Raw genomic sequence first — 21,851 nt, 5'->3', positions numbered from 1 at the left:
CATGGCAATATGCAAGCTGTGTGACATTAAATGCCTGATTGATTTTAATCACAAACAAATCCGTTTTTTGTCTGTGGTTAAATGTAGTTTCGTTCGTGAGCTGTTAGGATTCTCGCGTAGTTTTATTTTATCAGTAAGATTAACACACAATGAATTTTTAATTGTAAATTGTTTTGATCCTACGAAAAAATTTTAAAACTTAAAATATGAAGCCGCTAATCGATTTTGACGAATGCCTTAGAGATTCCCCAAAATTTAGGTAAGATAAATATTGAAAGTTTAGTATTAAGAAAGTGAAATTTCGTACGTGTTATGTTTATTATGTGATATATCGATCCTAATGTTATATGACTGTAGAGAACAGCTGGAAACCGAAGAGGCCAGTATCGAGTCGTTAGAACAAAAGCTTGACAAAGTTCTAAAGAGTTGTTCTGTTATGATCGAAACGGGCAAAACATACATGAGTCATAGAAGGTAAGCTTTTTGATATTCTTTTTGATTTGTCCTAATTTACTAATAGACAAAAGTATGAGAACTTTAGTCAAGATTTCATATGTTTTTTATTCTTATTAACCACCATCATACACTTTTTTGTTCCGTAGTTACTGATGTGCGGTCACAAAGTCCTCTTTATTATTTGTTGATATAGTTAATAATATTATTTAAGTAACATTGTTTTTCATATTTCTATATAATAATAAGTATATTTAAACAAATAAATACCAATAAATAATAATCATCATTTACTCAAATTTTTAAAACATTAAAACTTTTTACTCCCATAAATTTTGGGAAATTACACTTTTGATCAATAATAGATAAGTTACAAGTTAAATTTACTATCAACAACAAATAATAGTTTTACAAGGGGTTGAATAAACATAAGGAAAATAAAGCACACATGTTTGATTCAAAACTAAACATTTGGAAGTGGGTAAACTATTTGCTTATTTAGTAATTATCCTCAACTAAATAGTAATAATAATATTAAAAATAATGTAATAAACTTAATCTTAGTTTATTTTCAAATTTAGAGAATAAAAGGCAAAAGTTTATCTTTGTATTGTTACTGAAGTTTTTAATTTTTTATTTTTTTTTTGTTCATCTGTATAATATCTACATTTTAAAGTGAATTCTTCTGTTTTTTTTTTTGTCTGGGATTGCCCTTGATATAATATTTTTTAAAGATATTCAAACATACTAAACAAATTATCAAATTATAATTTCAATTAAAAAAAATTATGTAAGTAATCGTTGACATACAGGTAAAAAAATTACTATTCTACTTGAAACTCAAATTACTCTCATAATGTACTCGGTACATTACAACTACCACCAATTACGACATAGGAACTATTAAACTCAAAGGTACTAAGAGACTCAAGACGAGGTTATTCATAATATAAATAAGTCTCTCTTCTAAAAATTAACAAAAAAAGACCTGTAATAACTAGAATCTATTTTTTGTAGTACTTTTACAAATGCTCTATGGGACCTGACGGGGTCTTTCTCGGAGGATGCAACAGTTCAAGCAGCTCTCAACCGTATGATCCACGCACTACAGGAAATGACTAAATTCCACTCCATACTATTAGACCAGGCTTCTAGAACCGTACTCAAGAATCTCACAGCTTTCATCAAAGTGTATGTATTATTTAGTAATATTTAAAAACATAATGTAACATTTTGAAGTCAGTTTTTTTTTTTGATAAGATAAACATGATAATAAATCCACACTTTTATAATGTAATAAAAATTTTCAAGGAAATGAAATTTATATATAGATTGTGTGTACACAAGAAGCTAGTTGTTTATGTTAAAGTTCATTGGCTAAGTAATAAACTTTATACAGTATCATTAAGAAATTAGTAAACTTTACCATGGAGATTAAAAAAAAAAAACTGGTTAAATATTTTTCTTAGTAAAAGTTTATAGTCTTTTTAAACTACTTTTCAAATATACATATTCCAAAGAAACATATATTTTAAGTAATAATACATTTAAATGTAAAGAAAAATTATCTATTTATATTATACAAATCAATGTTAGAAGATAAGATTAGAGACTTAACATCCTACTAATACCTCCCCTTTCTCCTCCCATGGCCATGGTTACTGGTATAAATATACATGGCTAAGTCTCCGAAACTACCAAGCTGACTAATGTCATGCTTTTAAAAAACTTAATAAACTGCGATAAATTCCGAAACAGTTGTTTACTAATATATTTATTTGTTTACTTTCACGTGAAACTCACATGTAAATAGTGGAAGATCAAGAATAATAAATAGGGTACATTTTTTTCCGACATTCCTTTTGGATTATAATTAAGGCAGGCTAAACCATAAGGTGCAGATTATTAGCTGCACCTTATGGTTTAATGCTAAGTAATCAGTTGTATAGATTTGAAGTGTACCTAATACTTAAAGTTTTAGTCAGTGTTTTACAGTTGTTGTGGACTAATATATTTTTATTATATATTTAATGAACCTTTCTTTTCAGAGATATAAAGGGCGTAAAGGAAAGCAAACATCATTTTGATAAAATTTCAAATGATCTGGACTTAGCTTTAAATCGAAATTCTCAGGTAATTCTCAGTTCTTTTACTTATTTAGTTCTTATTATAAAGAAAATTAAATAACAAAAAATTTATCAGGTATCTCGACATAAACCAAGCGATGTGGAAGAAGTAGTGAATCTCTTACTAGCAACTCGGTCTTGCTTTCGACACACTGCTTTAGATCATGTACAGAAGATAACGATGCTGCAAGCACGGAAGAGGCACGAGATACTTGCTACTGTGAGTTATTATATTTATCCTTATTTACATATTCTAAAACATTGACAATATTTTGGCACAGTCGTCATTGTGGCTGATTCATTAGTGGTGGTGGTTAGATCCCTGCACTCGGTAGATCTTTGTATAGATTTACAGATGTTTGTTGAGGTCTAGGCATTTGTGATTGACAAATTGTGCTGTGAGTTCCAGGACTTTAAACACAGAGTTGAAATCTGGAGGAAATTGAGTGTGCAGCATTTATTTTCAATTAGTTTAAATATCATAGATAAATGACAAATAATCTAAAGATTTTTGTTTCTAGAAATTAATGATAGTATAATGAGGACAGTATTACATTAAGATAGGGATATTATATTTAAAGATGTTTAAGATTTATGTACGAGTATAGTTAGTATTAGTAAATATAATTTGCCTGACCAAACGACTAGTTGTTAATATAATGAATATTGACAATTAAGAGCAGTGTTTCATTTAATTCAAGGTTAGATACAATTTATGAAAATTTAATTTCAAATTAGCCAAAAAACTGTACTGTAGCAGTTTGCAAATTTTATACCTTTGGGCTAACTCTTTTTCTTTATTTAAAAAAGAAGGTATGTAATTAATTTAAATCTTCCATATTGTTTCACTGCTATTTATTAGTGGTTACACAAAATGTTCCCTAAAATGTTAAAATTTCCTTATAAATTTTTGTTTAACCACTATGTAAATAAAAAAAATAAATCATTTTTTTTTAAGTAAACTGCAACACCACTTCTGAATTGTTATTCTGCACCGTAATTATATTATATATCTATTTATAGTTTGTGTGTACTTACAACCGATTCGGAATGTAGATTTTTGTTAGTAATATCACATCTGAAGAAACTTAAATAGTTCTTGTTAAAAGTCACTCAATTGAAGATTCAGACATTATAAATTCAGTCATGTCCTGTATAAAAGCCTCAAATGATTATTTAACAAATTTTCATAAGTCTCAAATGATTTTTAAAAATAAATTTGGTACTTGATGATTCAGCAGTGACTTAAATTGATCATAAGGAATAATTATGCTTTATGTTTCAAATGTTCTACCTTTTTTGTGCTTTGTTCTGCAGCAAACAAAAATGTACGGTAAAAATACAGAAAAAATGCACAAATGCGATTTAATTGCTAAAAGATTTCGGTTGCTTCCAGATAACCTTTAGGAGTAAGACACGATATAGTAGTATCGGCCAGGAACAAATACTAATGAAAAAACATAATATATATTTTTTCATACGAATATTGACCCAAAAAAAGTTTAACGTGTTTGAATAATTTTCTTGACATTATTACGAGGCACACTATCCTGTTCATGTAAAGATTGTGGCGGACACGCTTCTTATTAAATACAACATTTTTAATAGTGTTCTATTTATAGTATTTTAGTAAACATGAGTGTTTTCTTGATTTATTGCTGACAATTAGCAATCGATGTGTTAGTGTTTTAATCGTTCATAATCAAATAAACTAATTCAATTATCATTAATAACGTATTGTTGTAACTTGAGCCATTTAATATATAAATTTAATTAACTAGTCTTAATCATTTTTTTTTTGTTTTATTGGTACATTATGTCAAAATTTTATTAGCCTTTAACATCTAATGTAATTAATATAATTTTACCCATTTTGAGGTATCGTGGTTTTCGTTTAAATTCGAGTCAAAGTTTCTTCTCAATTATTTTGATACAAGATGTCTTTGTCGATGTACCTACCTAGTTAGTTTCACTAAAATTTGTGTTTAATTATTTATGATTATTTTACGTTACTAAGAGTTACAAAATACATTTTTTTTAGTACTCTTGGTCCTGGAATATCCTGGATGTATTAACTTTCATGCTGTAAAAAAATAATTGAAATACCTTCAGTTATATTAAATTCAATAATTAAACAAATATTTTCACTTTGTAATATACAGTATAGATATGGTAAAAGTGATGTTCATATAAATAATACACCTTTATGTAATGTAAATCGAAGCTATATAATTGAGACGGAAACGCGTGACTCAGTGGTACAACAATGAATGTAGGTAATTGGCTACGCAACTATCTCGCTCTGTAAATAGCGTTCTTATCGTTTCTTTTTCCACATAATTCTTGAACAAGTTTCAATTGAAAAACGATCAGAAATACGTGATTTTGGCACAATAAAATAACACGACTTAACGTATATTTTATTTTGAATTTATGTAAACTATCTTCTATCGGTACTGTGTGGTTACGGTACTAAAGAATATAGCCAACCCCTCTCTTCCCGTGGGTGTCGTAAGAGGTGACTAGGGGATCAAGGGGCGATCGTAGGGGCGACAGGCACAGTTCCAGTACCACCTTGGAACTTAAAAAGCCGACCGATGGCGGGATAACCATCCAACTGCTAGTTTTGAAATACACAGGCCGAAGACGGGCAGCAGCGTCTTCGGTGCGACAAAGCCAGCCCTGCGGTCACCAACCCGCCTGCTCAGCGTGGTGACTATGGGCAAAACACATGAGTTCACGTTATTTTTGGCGTAAACTTGTGGAGGCCTATGTCCAGCAGTGGACTGTATAGGCTGTAATGATGATCTTCTATCGCTTAACTCTCATTGGCACCCAGTAGGGTGTCGTCATAACGATTATCTATCCTGTCTGTCGAATTAAATGCATGAATAAGGATCGAACCCGCAACCTAACTGAGTACCACTATGCAGCACTTCGCCAACTTTTCCTTTATTTAGATGTTTTTGGCTGAAGCTTAAATATTTAAAAGGTCGTTTGTAGATATATATTTTTCATTGAAAAACGTCTCTTCGATTTCAAACCTTTGTAGTAACTTAACTGCGTACGATCAATGGATTTGTTTCCCACGGGTGTGCGGCTTGATTTGTAATACATGAGTTAATTAAAAGAGGTTGTATATGAAGCCTGTTCTTATACCATTTATACAAAAACTTTGCTTTTGCAAAATCAAATAAGAGTTTATAGCTTTTGATCTGGAACATGTGTAGCCACAATTCGCTTCAAATCGTTCTCAATATGATAAAGGTTTTATGCATCAACAGAATATTAAATTCAAGGAATTCATTTTCTGTTTTTGATCCGAAGTATGTCTCGACTCCTTCTCCTCCATGGAAGAAGATACTTTTACCCAGCAGTGGCTGAATCATATGTCCTGACTGGTTAGTGAATTATGGGTTTATAATGATTTTATAATCGTCCCTGAATAAGTAAAATCATTAGGAATTCAAAATAATAGTTTTTCTTCTTAACTGCGTCCTGTTAAATTGCTTAAATGGCTTCATATTGTATTAAAAATTACGCAAAAACTAAATTTAACCAGTTTTCTTTATATGAACTGAAAAATAAGAATATAATAAAAAACTTAAGGGCTAACTAGGGGCATACTTAAAATTTTATTGAAATCTAAAATATTTATCGAATTACTTCTCTTTTGTTTGAATATTAACTTCGTTTTTCGATGTTTATCGATAGTGTTTCAAAGAATAAATAATAACGAATGAAGATAACGCTTATATCAATAGTTTCACGCCCAGTATTTATCTTTATAACACGTTTCGTATATCACTTAATTGTAAAAAAAAATATTATAGGGTAAGTTGATTCTACTAACCTACTACTGACATCTCACTGTGAGGATGGATGGATGTTTGTTACTCTGTAATGCAAGAACTATTGTAATGAAACTTTGTCCAAAGTGGGTGGCTATTTATTATCCCGACACTTCTGGTCCGGGCACCAGGTACAAATTCGGTCAATTATTTCTTCTCTAGCGAAACTTCGAAAAATACATTAGGGATTTATATTATGAATATTCGAGACACACAAAAATTTTTTTTAGCCATTTCCACCCACTTTAAAATTTCTTCTAACGATACAATATATTTTTGCTTTTAACGATACGATAGAAATGTAGGAAAAAAAGAGGTATACCAACGCCCGGTTCCTGTATTCAGAGACGATTCGTTTTGTCGGTAAAAAAGCATACGGCTCACCTGGTGGTAAGCGATTGCCGTAGCTTATAGACGTGTGCAACACCAGAACCATTCCAAACGCGTTGCAGAACCTATCCCCAATTCCCCCTAGGAGCTCTTGTCACCTTTCTCACCAACAGGAATACAACGGTTTCAAAACAGTATTATTTAGCTGTGATCTGTAAGGTCGAGGTACTTCCCCAGTCGGGCTGCTCCATATTTTGAGCAGAAACTTACCTACTTTGGCCCTAGCTTTGATAAAAATGTTATTCAAAATTTAACATGGAAACTGGGCTTAAATCGTTTTACCTAGCTTCTTGTTTTTGACATTTTGATAGACTTGTTTTTTTTTTTTGTAGAAAATAATATGTAGTTATCGTTATAATTTTTTCTGATGTGATAAAATTTACTGACACTTTATAATATGTATGCTATATTTTTTAACCGACTTCAAAAAAGGAGGAGGTACTCAATTCGATCGTTTATATATACATATATTATGTATGTTCGGGGATAACTTTTTCGTTTATGAACCGATTTTGATAATTATTTTTTGTTGAAAAGGAGATATCCCAAGTATGGTATCATGATAAGAAAACCAGGATCTGATGATGAGATCCTAGAGGGATCGAGGGAAACCCTCGAAAATTGTAGTGACGACTAGTGCGTTTGTTTATTTATTTATTTATTTATTTTTTTGTCAACTTACGCTGTATTATTTGTCGATGTAATTGAAGTCGGTTTTTTTTTCGTTTGCGAACAACAATTGTTGTAGATTAGTGCGTTGAAAAGAATGAAATAAATAAGTTCTTTAGTTGAATAGTATCGCAGTATAGGTATGTTAATCTCATTATATTTACTCGGTCATTGAAGATATAAATCTTTGTAGTAAAGGAGGTTATTGCAAAAAAAATGTTTTACTTGTACTTTATTTCATGCGTGGTTCTGTTACGTAGTTCAAAATTTATCGATTTAGTTGATAGTTACCGAGTAGCCATTACTTTCTGTTTAATGCAACAATATTTATTAAACATGATATTCTTGATACGAGTGTGTTCAAATCGTCAAACTGCATTTTATCATTAACAGATAAAAAATAATGTGCTTGGCCTTTTTTTTTCTTATTATATATTTCTGTAGATATTCAATTCATAATATAATATGTTAAGCCCATTATTTAACCTGTGATCCGTGCAAACGGTATCTTTATTATGATTTATAATTAGTATAAAAATGTTCAAGTACAGTACCGGTGAATGTATGCGGATTTATAAAACAATATAATAGTTTCTCTTTGAGCTAAAAATTGAATTTTGTAATATGATATACTTATGTTGTTATTATTTAAACAATAAATATATTTCTATTTACAGCTTGTACATTTTAATTATTTTTAGTTTCATTCATAATCAAACCAAATTACTACATTTATTGCATTAAATGAGAACGTATTAAAGTTGCCGTACCCTGTTTCGTGAGTAAGCACTTTATATGGTAGAAGTTACGTATGTACTACTAGGTTAAAAAAATCATTACACATTTTTTGTTCACACGTAATACATATAACCATGAGTTTTTTATTAACACTTTGTATCTAGTGTTGTAACGAAATAGTTATATATCGTCGATTTTTCGATTAAAGTTTTTAGAACAAAACGTAAGCGTTATAGGATATACGATACCTTATCGAATAATCGTCTATTAGTCATTGATAGTCTTACGGCGAATCAGTGCTTAATAGTTGATAGATTTCGTCGAACGCAGCAAGGTTGTGCTGTGCGTGTGTCTGATACTCCGCGCAATTACATCGAGGCGACATCGACAGTTTCGTCTTATTATTAATACCATTTGTTATTTAATATATACTACTGAAGTGGTTTTTTAGTTTGTGATTTTTTTTTTATCTGCTAGTATGTGATACGTAATTCAAAATTATAATAGGTGCGTCACTGTTGTATTTATTTATAAACTATTGCGTCTACTATGCGTCTTACACATTTGTTGTTAGGTAAATGATTCTGACTTAAATATAAGTAGGTAAGGTTTCAGATTTTTCTACTCGCTTGTAATAAATATTGCTATTTTCCAGTATTACTAGATATCAGTTTTAATTGAACGTGTGGTTTTCCTCGTGTAGGTTTTTTGATTTAATTATAACAGTATAAGTTTAAAGATTGACAAAGTTATTTTATTTACAATCTTACTATTATTACTATTATATATCTCTTATCCATTCTATATCAAAATCTTGTCTTCCTGAATTTTGTAATTATTAAAGCATTTTTTCAATCATAAGTTTATAATAATATAATAAGTTGTATAAAAATAATATAACTGTTATACTAATTAATAAACAATTTATTAATAAAAAAGTCTGATCAATCTACTCATTTTCAAGTAATGCGTAATCATTTTTTATTTATTTATTGACGCATGCTAGATAAACTTCTTTACGAATAATAATTTAATTAAGTCATACGTGTCCGAAGTGTATAACAAAACAAGCATTTGACAAGTCACAGAGAGATAATAAATAGATTTCTCAGTGTATTCCGAGTGTAGATAACTTTAGCGATTTTTCAGTTCCTGTCGTATTTGCAAGCTTGCTGCACTTACCACCACCAGGGAGCCGATCTGTCTGAGGACTTGGAACCTTTTCTCAAGTCGACGGCGGACGAGGTAAGACCTAACTAACTTATATATGTGTTATGTACAGATATTTTATATGGTTTGTTAAGTTAATTTCCTTGATAACATTTAGACAGTTCTATAGAAGAGGAGTATAATAATTAATTTTTTCGACTTTTTCTCTTGAGATATAAAAGATAGATTTGGTTAGCATTTATTAAATAAACGTAAACATCTTTGGAATCCGATCGTAATCTTTCCAAAGGATTTTGTTAATCAAAATGGAGTTAAGCTGTGGAGTATTGTTACTAGTAATCCTATTATAAAGAAGAAAAAAAAAAAAAAACGATTACAAATTAATGTATTTGTGTTAGATTTCACAGTATACTATTTAGTAGTATGTGAAAATTATAATAAAATTGGATTACCCATGAACTTCTTACTGTATATTTTTTTCGTGACTACATCGATTTTTTTTAATTTTTCTTTATCACTACATAGTATAAAACAAAGTCGCTTTCTCTGTCCCTGCACATGTATGTACGCTTAAATCTTTAAAACTACGCAACGGATTTTGATGCGGTTCTTTTTAATAGATAGATTGATTCAAGAGGAAGATTTATATGTATAATAACATCCATTAAATAGTGGTGAAATACTATTATTTTTGAGTTTTCTAATGTTATGTCGTAAATTATTATTATTTTTTTTCGCTTAAATTGCAAACGCAGGCTGAACCCTACGAGATTTATCAAAATAATGTACTAAGTATTGTACACATTGAAAAGGTCTACAAAAAACTCCGCGATGGTATATACCTATCTCTTATGGATATCCCACAATAACATTTTTTTTGTCATTTACTTTTTACGACAAATAATGGCTAATTTTCGAAGCGATTTTAACCAATACAGCATTAATCCTTATCCAATTAAATACCTTAAATATATTTTTTATTTAATATAGATCTATATGGCCCTTTACAGCATATGATTTAAATGAATATTTTCGAAGATATTACAGATTTAAAAATCGCGGTACGTAGCGTTTGCGGCGGTTCCGGCCGGCTTTTACTCTAAGTTAACGCGTGCGGGCCACGGGCACTAATGAATAAATCAAAACTACTGGATCGATTTTAATCATTTTTTCAGTGAATGACATAGGCTATAATTATATTTTATACCCGTGCGAAGCCGGAGCGGGTCGCTAGTTTTGTATAAACCTTGTCTTGACAATAATGAACATTTCGGTGACTATTATTTCATATAAGTAGGATAGGTAAAAAACTTTATCTAACTTACACTACTATACACTACTAACTCTTATATGTATAACGAGCAATACTTATATTATATATATAATCTGAATATCGGAAACGGCTCCAACGACTTTCATAAAATTTAGTATGCAGGGTGCCCTGGGGTTTAGGCGGCGGTAAATCGATCTAGCTAGGATTAATTTTTAGAATATGTCGTTTTATCCTTGTTTTCAGGCAGTAAAAACTGCTACAATATCATTAGAATATGAAGGAAAATTTAGCCAACATCTATAAAGTTAAAATTGCTCAGGTGGGAAATCGGGAGGTCCCGAAACGTGAAGACTCCGGTTTAAATCCACAAGTCTCCAGATCAATTATTCCCCCACCCTTTTTTTTCTAATTGCACTCGTCATTTTTTTTAAATACTGATTATTTCATGATTATTTTCACTGATTATTCAAACTTTTTTTATTATTGTCGGTAATATCGAAAAAAAAATATTATTCATGTTTCATCAGTTTGTAATTCGTATTTAAACAAGATTTCCAAAAAACACGACTTACAAAAAAAACCGAGTTAAGCTCGGTCATCCAGGTACTAAATACAATCTATACATATAATTATAATAAAAATAATGCATATTTGTTGTAACAATGAATTATTTTATCTATTACTAAAATATATAGGTATAGCCTTCCTCGGAAAACGAACTATCAAACACAAAAATAATTTTTCAATTAGAAATGAGTAGTTCTTGAGATTTTCGCGTTTAAACAAACAAACGCTTCAGCTTTCTAATATTAGTCTAGATTCCTAAATTTATATTGAATAACCAAAATACCAATATGATATATGATGATGATTAATGTCTTATTTTGTTAGTGTAAAGCGTTTATTTGTTTTATTTTATTTTATACTATATTTTTCGCTGTTGAAAAATGCATTAATTATTGGAAGAAAGGCTGTTTACAGAAAATAAATTTCTGAACGGACGCATAAATATTTGACTACCAATATATAATTATGTCAATCCTTTTTCATTACTGACATTATTCTAAATTCTTAAAATATAAAATACGCCATTATCTGATTATTGTGGATATAACTTGTCGATTCGAACCTTTATTTAAATACGTTTTTTAATTTGAGGGGACAGTTTACCGTATCGACGGGATGAATGATTGACAGTTACGAAACCCATGAACATTTTGTATTGGATTTTTTTTCTTTTATTTTTTCTCCGTCAATTTTCCAATGTTTTTAATACTTATTATCTTATTCCGGACTAAGATAAATCTTAACAATTCAATATTATAAAAATTGGTCCAGCCGTCTTGAATTATAAATGATGTAACTAACACGACTTTGCTTTTTATCACTACATAGGTAGTCGCTTCCGGTTTTGATGCGATTTTCTTTAGTAAATTTTTATATGTATAAAACGTGCATAATATAGTAGAGGACCACAGATAGTTTTAGAGGTTTCTAATGTGATGTCGTAAATAAACACATTTTTTGTCCATATATTATATATTATATTTATTATATAGTATCAGCATTACACCAATGAAAAACAAAACTGTTTTAATAAACTCACCTATACCTACGTACGTAGGTATAGGTGAGTTTATTCGGAATTATATCGGAACATGCGAAAAATGAATATAATATAATGACACTCCTTTTTGAGAGGTCACGTAATAGTAGAATGAGGAGTGAAAGTTGAAATGTGCTATTTGTACCTATTATATAATTAAGTTTTTTAAATATATACAATATAGGTCATAAACGACACGCAATAGAGGATCGTACATAGCGTGACATTGCGTGACAAGCATGGGAATGGGGACCATTGTGTTTAAACATTATTTTTTTACTCTATAGAATTACAATGAATTAGTTGTTTAAAAATCCTGGACTTGGGTTTAAAATATAAAAATATAAGAATAATTAATATTTATATATATATTGGTATGTATTAAAACTAGTAATAGGTGATACTGCAATTATATAAACGTCGGATAAGATTTATTTGCTTGAATTTTGGTTCCATTCATAGCTGTAATTTTAATTTTTCCTGCTGTCAGTTTCAAACAAATATGTGTTTATAAATCAAATAAATTAAGTACCTATATCATTCTTAAGGATTTACTTCTAGTTCATATTTTAGTATATAAAAAATACAACGTAGCATCGTTATTTAAGAAGTGTATAGATTTTACTTAAATGTCACAAGCAATCTGTTACACTTGACTTTTGAAAGGTGTCGTGAAGCAATAAGCGAAATTACATAACGAATCGTTTGTTTAGAAAGTCGCTTTACTAACTAAAAATATGACTAATTCCACGCTCCAAGCTCCTTGTCGTCCGCAACTACTTGTGTAGACGTACATAAATTAATTACTAACATGAAAGCATTCCAATCGCATGATAACTTGAACACATATAATCAATACCCTGAAAAATGTGCTGTTATTAATTAAAATAGCGCAAAAATTTACAAATCCTAATCATCATATCATGGACTTATTAAGAAAGTATTATTAATAGCTAGCGATTTAATGCCAGCTATTAATTAATTGGTGCATTGCAGGTTGCAACAATGCGTAACGATACAAAAATACTCGACAAGGAGATGGAGAATCGACACACAATAGTTAATAGCAAAGACACTGTTCTACCGAGTTGTAAATCGGTGCCAACAGAGGGCGACAGTAAGGATGGACTGTTGAGTACGCCCTGTTTGAAGAATTTGCCAAGAATGCAGGGCTACCTCTTCAAAAGGACGTCGAACGCGTTCAAGACTTGGAATCGTAGATGGTTCTATTTGTACGATAATCGTCTCGTGTATAGGTGAGTGTTTACTGTTCGTCACGCTACAGCTTGAAGGCTGGTTAAGTGGGACGTGAACGATGGTCAGGGTCTTCGAAATTAACGTAATATGCACTATATTTGTTTGTTAAATTATCTTTACTAATATTATAAAGAGGAAAGATTTGATTGTTTGTTTTTTTGCATCGAATTGGCTCCGAAATGATTGAACCGATTTGAAAAATTCTTTCACTGTTTGAAAGCTACACTGTCCGTAGGCGACTTAGGCTATTTTATATTTTAAAAATTATTGTTTAATACCCGTGCGAAGCCGGGGCAAGATGCTGGTACTTATTATGTTATCATTTTTTCAAAATGAAATTTGAGTTTATATTTTGAAGGCAGATATATCCTTACTCTTATAGACCTATACTGTCTTTTCTAAAAAGTTATTTTTCAGTTCGCAGTTATAAAATAAATAAATTTCTAAAATAAAAGTAGCGTAAATTACTCTACGATATCAGCTATCTGCCAGTGAAAGCCCCGTCAAAATCGGTCCAGTTGTTGCAGCGATTAGCCGGAACAAACAAACAGACAGACAGACAAAAATTATAGAAAAATGATATTTTGGTGTATGTATCGTGTATACATCTATATGCATTTAGTAAAAAGCGCTTATTATAATATTACAAACAGACACTCGAAATTTAATTTTTTGTATAGACGAACAATGTATGTTGTATTATAATTGTCTTAATTTCTTTTTATTATAGGAAAAGAACAGGCGAACTCAATGTAACAGTAATGGAGGAGGACTTGAGGCTATGTACGGTGAAGCCCGTGCTCGACGGCGAGCGGCGGTTCTGCTTCGAAGTTTTGTCTCCTTCCAAGTAAATATATTAATTTTATTTACTAGATTATATCATTAATTTAAAACTTAGCGCAAAGGCCCTTAGGTCCTGCTTCTCTTCCACAACTAAATCACAACTTATGGTTGATGAGGGCCGTTGAATGTAAGGCGTCTATGTTTTTTATTTATTTAATATGTTCTCTGTTTTAGGAGCCACATGCTGCAGGCGGACTCTGAGGATATGCTAAGCGCATGGGTGTCTGCGCTACAAAACGGTATCCGCTCTGCCATCCAGCAGGGACAAAGCCGCGACACATCCGACTCGCAACTTGTACTCGTGCCAGATACTCATGCTATGAAGAAGATCAGGTGCGACACACGCACATATAAAAACACAAACAAAAACACACACACACACACACACACGCGCGCGTACACAAACACACACACACACACGCGCGCGCGTACAGAAACACACACCCACACACACACGCGCGCGTACAGAAACACACACACACACACACACACACACACACACACACACACACACACACACACACACACACACACACACATATGACACGCAGATCATGAAGAAGATCAATTGCGATACTGGCACACACGTATACACACGTGATAACACTGCACACAAGTAATGTTGTGTTCCTGTGGGCTAAAGGTGGCCGGAGCTCATGCACAGGGTCGGGAGTAGTGTTTCAGTTCGGCTATGGTAACCGCTTACCATCAGGTGACCCGTACCCTTGGTTGCCGACCTTATCATATATAAAAAAAAAAAAAAACATCAAAAACAATTCAAGCACATACCCAAATAAATCCGATCCGATCCGATTACAAGATAATTATATTAACGAATAGAGTATTATAAAATTAAGATGGACTAGATTTTTATCCTCGACCTTGACTCAGAGTCGACTGTTCAACTTAGTCGGTACTTACTTTATTTTTCTTTTATTATATCGATATCAATATACATATTACTAACTGAGGTAGGGCACAGCAGGAATTTCCTGCTCAAAATATGGAGCAGCCCGACTGGGGTAGTACCTCGACCTTACAGAAGATCACAGCAAAATAATACTGTTTTCAAGCAGTATTGTGTTCCTGTTGGTGAGTAAGGTGACCAAAGCTCCTGGGGGGATTGGGGATTGGGTCGGTAACGCGCTTGCGATGCCTCTGGTGTTGCAGGCGTCTATAAGCTACGGTAATCGCTTACCATCAGGTGAGCCGTACGCTTGTTTGCCGACCTAGTGACATAAAAAAAAAAAAACATATTTTTCTCTTTATATTATTATCTTACTCAAAAAAAAAAATGTTTTCTTGACTCACAAAGGTTGACTAATATTAATGTGTGAGTAGATTGCGAAAGAGCTCATAGCGTCCTTGGGATCCCGCCACATAGGCGTTCGGCAGAACACACGTGGTGGTTTTTATTCAGTAAGAGTCTGAATCCCCTCCGAGCCCCCCCAACCGGAGGGTGTCCATGATGGATTTTCCCCACGTAAAAAAAAGAGTATAATTATGGATAATGATGAGTAACACTTATTTAAAAAAAAAAAAAAAAAAAAACTTAAATTGTATAAGATCTTTGCATAGATTATTTATTTAATATTGATTAAAAAATGAAAAGAAGACATACTTTATTGATCAGCTACATGTCAAACTAAAACATATCCATCATTATCCACTCATCACTTCAGCCTATCGCAGTCCACTGCTAGACATAGGCCTCCATAAGTTCGTTCGTTCGGGTAGATTCGGTAGTTCAGGTAGGTTGGTGAACGCAGCGCTGGCTTTGTCGCACCGAAGACGCTGCTGCCCGTCTTCGGCCTGTGTATTTCAAAGCCAACAGTTGGATGGTTATCTCGCCATCGGTCGAAAGCCGTCATATATATAATTTTAATAATTAATTAATTTGCAAAAACAAAAGCAATAATAAATTTTTTAGTTTTTGATGCCGAAAGAGCAAGCAATCATCTATAAAATGATATATAATTTATGTGGAGTAATTGTGATGTTTTTTTTTTTAAAAAACGCGGCGAACATCTTAACCTTAGCGTATTAATATATATGATTTGTATATTTTTCAGGATATGGGAACAGTTACTCAGTATACCAGGGAATAATTACTGCTGCGATTGCGGCAGTCCTAACCCACGCTGGGCGAGTATTAACCTCGGCATTACCTTGTGTATAGGTTCGTACTACTTTTATTTTCATTATATTATCAATTTTTATTGCATAAAAAAATATGTTTAAGATGCACACCGTCGTCTGTTCCTAATGTACGCAACTTATGCATGTATTTTAGGTAAAAGCCAAAAAAATTTTTTTTTTTTTTTTATAAGTATAATATTTATAGGTATAAATCGAACCCACAACCCTAAAATTCCTATTTTAGGCACTGTAAACTGCGTCAATAGGATAGTCGTTATGACTTGTATTAGAAAGAAACTTATAATTATATTACTCGTAATAATAACTAAGACATGAGATTATAATCGCATATCATCATCATCATCATCATCATCATCACAGCCTATCACAGTCCACTGCTGGACATAGGCCTCCATAAGTTTACGCCAAAAATAGCGTAAACTCATGTGTTTTGCCCATAGTCACCACGCTGGGCAGGCGGGTTGGTGACCGCAGTGCTGGCTTTGTCGCACCGAAGACGCTGCTGCCCGTCTTCGGCCTGTGTATTTCAAAGCTAGCAATCGCATATACAAAAATATTATAAAGTCGTCATATTAGCATATGAATATGACGGCATATGCTTATCTAATTGTATGGTTTTTATCCGACTTTACAAAAGGGTATTGATTGTATTTTTTATGTATTTTACCTCAGAGTTTTTGTCGAAAGAAAGTTTTTAATCGAAAGGTGGTGCGTGTCATGCGGTCCCATTTAAATTTAATTGAGATCTAACAAGTACTTTTCGAAATATATATTGTATTACTTGTTGAAGTAATTGAAGTCGTTTTTTTTTTTCGTTTACAAGGAAACACAATTATTTATTATTATAAGCTAATCGTACAACACTATTGTTACTTTTTGTTTTTTTTTTTTTTACTTATACACTACTAATTTATTTAAATATTATATACATCGTATATTATGTTTTTTATCACAGAATGTTCGGGTATACATCGCTCTCTCGGCGTCCACGTCAGTAAAGTGAGGTCACTAACTCTAGACGATTGGGAACCAGATATTATTAAGGTCAGCTTACGCGTTAATTTAAACTTGAATAATTAGCGATATTTTTTATTTATTTATTTATACTCGATTGTACGCCACTCATGTGTATAAATAAAGATGTCTCGCCGAAATGTATGTATACGTATAACTTCAAAACGAATACACCGAATTGAATAAAAAAAATTGTTCTTTATTATCAAAATAAAGTTTGTGCGAAAGAAAATTAAAAATTAATCAATATAATTTACTCATCACATTAATAACGAAAAAAAAAAAAATTTGGCGGCACAAGGTTTGCTGGATCAGATAAGAGATTGTAAACAAAACTTAAAGGTAGCTCTAGCTACAAATTTTGTATATATTTCGTTCCGGATAACCTAACGCTTAATTATTAGACACACTGCTCATCATGTTGCATTTTTAGTTATTTCTTTTTTGTTATTTGTAACGGCTTGACATATTATCAATTTCCTACCGAAACAGCTGGCCGATTTTTATGAAATTTTGTGTGCATATTGGGTAGGTCTGAGAATCGAACATCTATTTTTATATAAGGGTGACCCTTTCCTAAATTTTTTTAATTTATCTTTTACATAATTTATATTTTTATTTTATTATGATTCAGCATTGAAAAATACATTCAACCCTAACTTTCAAGCCGTTTCGGCGGAGTTTAACTACAAACACCGCGACACGAGAATTTTATGTATTAGAGCTAGCTATACTAGCTGTGCTCGCAACTTTGTAAAAAATAAATTTCTAAAATAAAAGTAACCTATGTTACTCCTTAATATATCAGCTATCTGCCAGTAAAATTCCCGTCAAAATCGGTCCAGCCGCTTGAGAGATAAGCCGGAACAAACAGACAGACAGACAAAGAGACAAAAATTGTCCAACCCATAGGTATATATGCATTTGGTATGATTATTGCATGTTGTGACTACCTTTAATAAGAAATACAATTAAACTTCTTTAATCAATTATGTATTATAATTCTTTTTGTTTTATTGTTGTAATTTCTGTTGGTAATCCTAGTAAATAAATAAATAGTATAAAGTGGTCATTTTAATAATACAAGCAGACACTCCAATTTTTTTTATTTGTATAGATAATGTGTAAAAATGTGTACGATGAGTATAAAATATGTTTTTTTTTATACATTTTTGTTACAGGTAATGGCAGAATTAGGTAACAAAGTAGTAAATTTAATATACGAAGCAAATACAGAAGGCACAACTGTAACAAGGGCCACTCCGGACTGTGAGACGTAAGGCATTTTTACTGACCCCAAACATTTATACTTGCTATTGTTACTGCTCTCATATAAATAAAAATTATTAAATTTAAATGCATTCTTGTATACTTTAGGAGGAAGGAATATATTTGGCAAAAATATTGTGTTAGTTTTGTCAAGGTCAGTAGTATACAGTAGTCATTAAGTTTACAAAATGTCTGAAATTTGTATCTGGCTCTCAGCTTCTTTAAATTTGCTAAGAATTTTTTTATTCCTTTAATGATCATTGTTGACATTTTTGTTGAAATATTTATTTGGTTAAATTATTTTAAAATAGTTCCTTTTTATTTTTTAATAAATCGCTAACAGCCCTTATTTTAACATATTATATTGGAACGAAGTTCCTTACGGCAGGCTTGACATTTGGCTGGGTGACTGAACTGAAAAAAATGTTATACTAAAACAGTAAGAAAAATATATAACGGAAGTGACGTAATATCAGTCACACGACTGTATAATATGACGTTTGTAAAACTAAAATATTACTAGTAATTTTTTTTTAATTTATTTATGTAAGTTTATACTGTCGACAAAAAAGACATAGTTATGTTTTTTTATTTCACTTAATAGTTTGAATTATTATTATTATTATTTTATTTGATTTATTTTATTTTATGGTATTTGTTGTTTTCTAAAATACTAAATTTCCTAAATACTTTTATGTATTTAATTAAAAACCAATCAACAAAATAAAATATTTTTATTTTTAAATCAAGAACTAGAAAATATATATGAAATTCAACATTTTTTTTTTTTTTCTTCAAATTGTGTTGCTTCTATACTATCCGAAGGAACTTCGTTCCTACCTCGTGTCCAATGACACCACATAATTTTTATACTTATTGTTATTTGCATAATACGTAGTAATAATTATAATTTTTGTAATATTTACAGGTCAGTTCGAGAAGCATGGATTAGAGCCAAATATGTTAAGCTCGAATTTGTGAAAAACATAGTGAATACTATAATGACAGACTCCATACAAGAGTCGCCTTTAAGAAATGGCAGACGGTGGTCCGTTCGACGAGCCAGGCGGAGGTCAGCTTGCTATCTTATAAATAAATAATATTATTATGTAAAAATAGAACAATTTTGGACAGTGAAAAATTGATTAAACTTTTAGTTATCAATCCTAAACTACAGAATAACGTGTGCTAAATTTGTAAATATAAGAGTTGTGTATACCTTTAAATAGACGACTTAAAATATTGTATTTTAGTCCAAAAATACTGAATATTTTGTACTTTTCGTAAATTTGATAACTCTTGCATTTGATTGTTAAAAAAAAATATGTAAATAATAATAATAATAATAATACCTGAATGTGTTTTATAGAGTACGTACCGCACCTGCGGTACCGGAAACTATAAAGGACGAGAAGAGTGACGTCAATAGCAACTCTAGTGGTATGTTATTACCTATAATATTATATAATTTATTGGTTTCATCGCTTACGTATGTTCAATGGTGTATTCTAATTATTTGGGTTAATAATAAAAACCGTTAAAGGCAAAATCAGATATGTCGTGTCAAAAACTAAACAAAAGCGAAGCTAACCCAATTAACTATGTGATGAGGTAGACCGAGCAAGAAATATATTAGAATTCCTAATGTGTGGGTAACACAAAAATCGTACATATTAAAAATAGCATGGTGTCGTCTCCTGTCAAAGATTTTCATTGTAATATGAAACTTTGAATAGTTACGAGTCTCTGTAAAGAACTCACTATAGACGGCGCCACGGTTCGCTTAAACCGAAAATAAAAATCATCATATCAAAAATTTCGCTCTAGCGGGTACATCGTTCCATAGCTTAATTGGCTAGAGCGCCGACACGGTCAGTCGGAGACGCGGGTTCGAATCCCGCTGGAGCGGTCAATTTTTGATATGATATTCAAAAATGTTAAGAAATATATTGCTTGAAATTTGGAGCAGCCCAACTGAGGTAGTACCTCAACGTTACAGATGATCCTTACACCCTACTCATCACAGGGACACAACAGTTGAGTGTAAAGTAAGGTAGCAAGTAGCAATGGTCCTGGTGTTGCAGGCATCCATAGGATACAGTACAGTAGGCGGACCAAATGCTTGTTTGCCACCTTTGTACTATAAGAAAAATTTATATTTTATGCTTTATTTTGATAAAAGAAAGAGAAAAAGAGGGTGATATTATACACATTTACTTATTTAAGACTTCAGTCAATATTAGTATATTACTACTATATTAAGAACTACAAATATATTTAATCCATAAACTTTGTACGGAGCTTGCTGTGATTTGATTATGGTTAAATATATAATAAATACGTTCGTATTTTGAACCAATTTAAAATTCGCGGTTCCCGATAGATACGTTAACATTAGAGGTGGTAATGGTAATAAAATGTAATTTTGTAATCACTTTTGGTCCTACGGGACATACCGCTATTATTATTATTTTGAAATTCCCGATATTCTGGCGTCTTTGCAAGCGCCACGGTCGCGGGTGACTCACAGTCACGGAGTATCGGGTAATATCGAGATATAATTTATGTCGAAAGTTTTTTTTGTAATAAAAAACAAAAAAAAAAAAACAAAAAAAAAATAAAATAAAATAAAAAATAATAATAAATAAAACTTGTATCATACGTTAGAATAAGAACCGGTCGGTGGACTCACGACTCTGTTGGAGACACTAAGTTAGTCTTACTTAAACAATGATGTTGCTGAGTAACGCCTACCTTGATTTAATAAAATTACATGTTTAAGAAATAAAAAAGGTCATGGGTTCAAAAGCCCATGGATGTGTATTACTAATATATATTTTAAAAAAATGTCGGAAGTTTCAAAATAACAACCGCGGTAGGTCCCTTAGAATCAGAAGTGTTCATAGTGTCGTGAAAGTTTAAAACTTATAATGTGGTAGCGTCGGAGAGCTCCACATCGGAGGCCGTGGAGGCGGACGGCGTGTTGCTGGTGGGCGGCGAGCTGGCGCCGCGCCGGGCGCTGCGCCTGGCGC

At 31.6% G+C, this 21,851-nt stretch overlaps 1 protein-coding gene across 1 annotated transcript in view; it reads left to right on the top strand.

Moving 5' to 3' along the window:
- The first annotated feature begins 206 nt into the window (after window positions 1-206).
- Window positions 207-21,851, top strand: part of LOC123656133 (arf-GAP with coiled-coil, ANK repeat and PH domain-containing protein 2) — a 24,470-nt gene continuing 2,825 nt past the window's right edge. The window contains exons 1-15 of the mRNA XM_045591842.1: window positions 207-259; window positions 358-474; window positions 1,471-1,644; window positions 2,502-2,586; window positions 2,656-2,799; window positions 9,377-9,472; window positions 13,273-13,532; window positions 14,264-14,380; window positions 14,551-14,709; window positions 16,449-16,555; window positions 17,492-17,580; window positions 18,732-18,826; window positions 19,748-19,891; window positions 20,189-20,259; window positions 21,759-21,847. Coding sequence (XP_045447798.1) covers window positions 207-259; window positions 358-474; window positions 1,471-1,644; window positions 2,502-2,586; window positions 2,656-2,799; window positions 9,377-9,472; window positions 13,273-13,532; window positions 14,264-14,380; window positions 14,551-14,709; window positions 16,449-16,555; window positions 17,492-17,580; window positions 18,732-18,826; window positions 19,748-19,891; window positions 20,189-20,259; window positions 21,759-21,847 — 1,800 coding nt within the window. The remainder of the gene's footprint in view (window positions 260-357; window positions 475-1,470; window positions 1,645-2,501; window positions 2,587-2,655; window positions 2,800-9,376; window positions 9,473-13,272; window positions 13,533-14,263; window positions 14,381-14,550; window positions 14,710-16,448; window positions 16,556-17,491; window positions 17,581-18,731; window positions 18,827-19,747; window positions 19,892-20,188; window positions 20,260-21,758; window positions 21,848-21,851) is intronic.

The sequence above is a fragment of the Melitaea cinxia genome, chromosome 9 (assembly GCF_905220565.1).
Source record: "Melitaea cinxia chromosome 9, ilMelCinx1.1, whole genome shotgun sequence".
NCBI classification, from domain to species: Eukaryota; Metazoa; Arthropoda; class Insecta; order Lepidoptera; family Nymphalidae; genus Melitaea; species Melitaea cinxia.
Note: the sequence above shows the minus strand (reverse complement) of the source record. Positions and strands in the feature narration are given on the sequence as shown.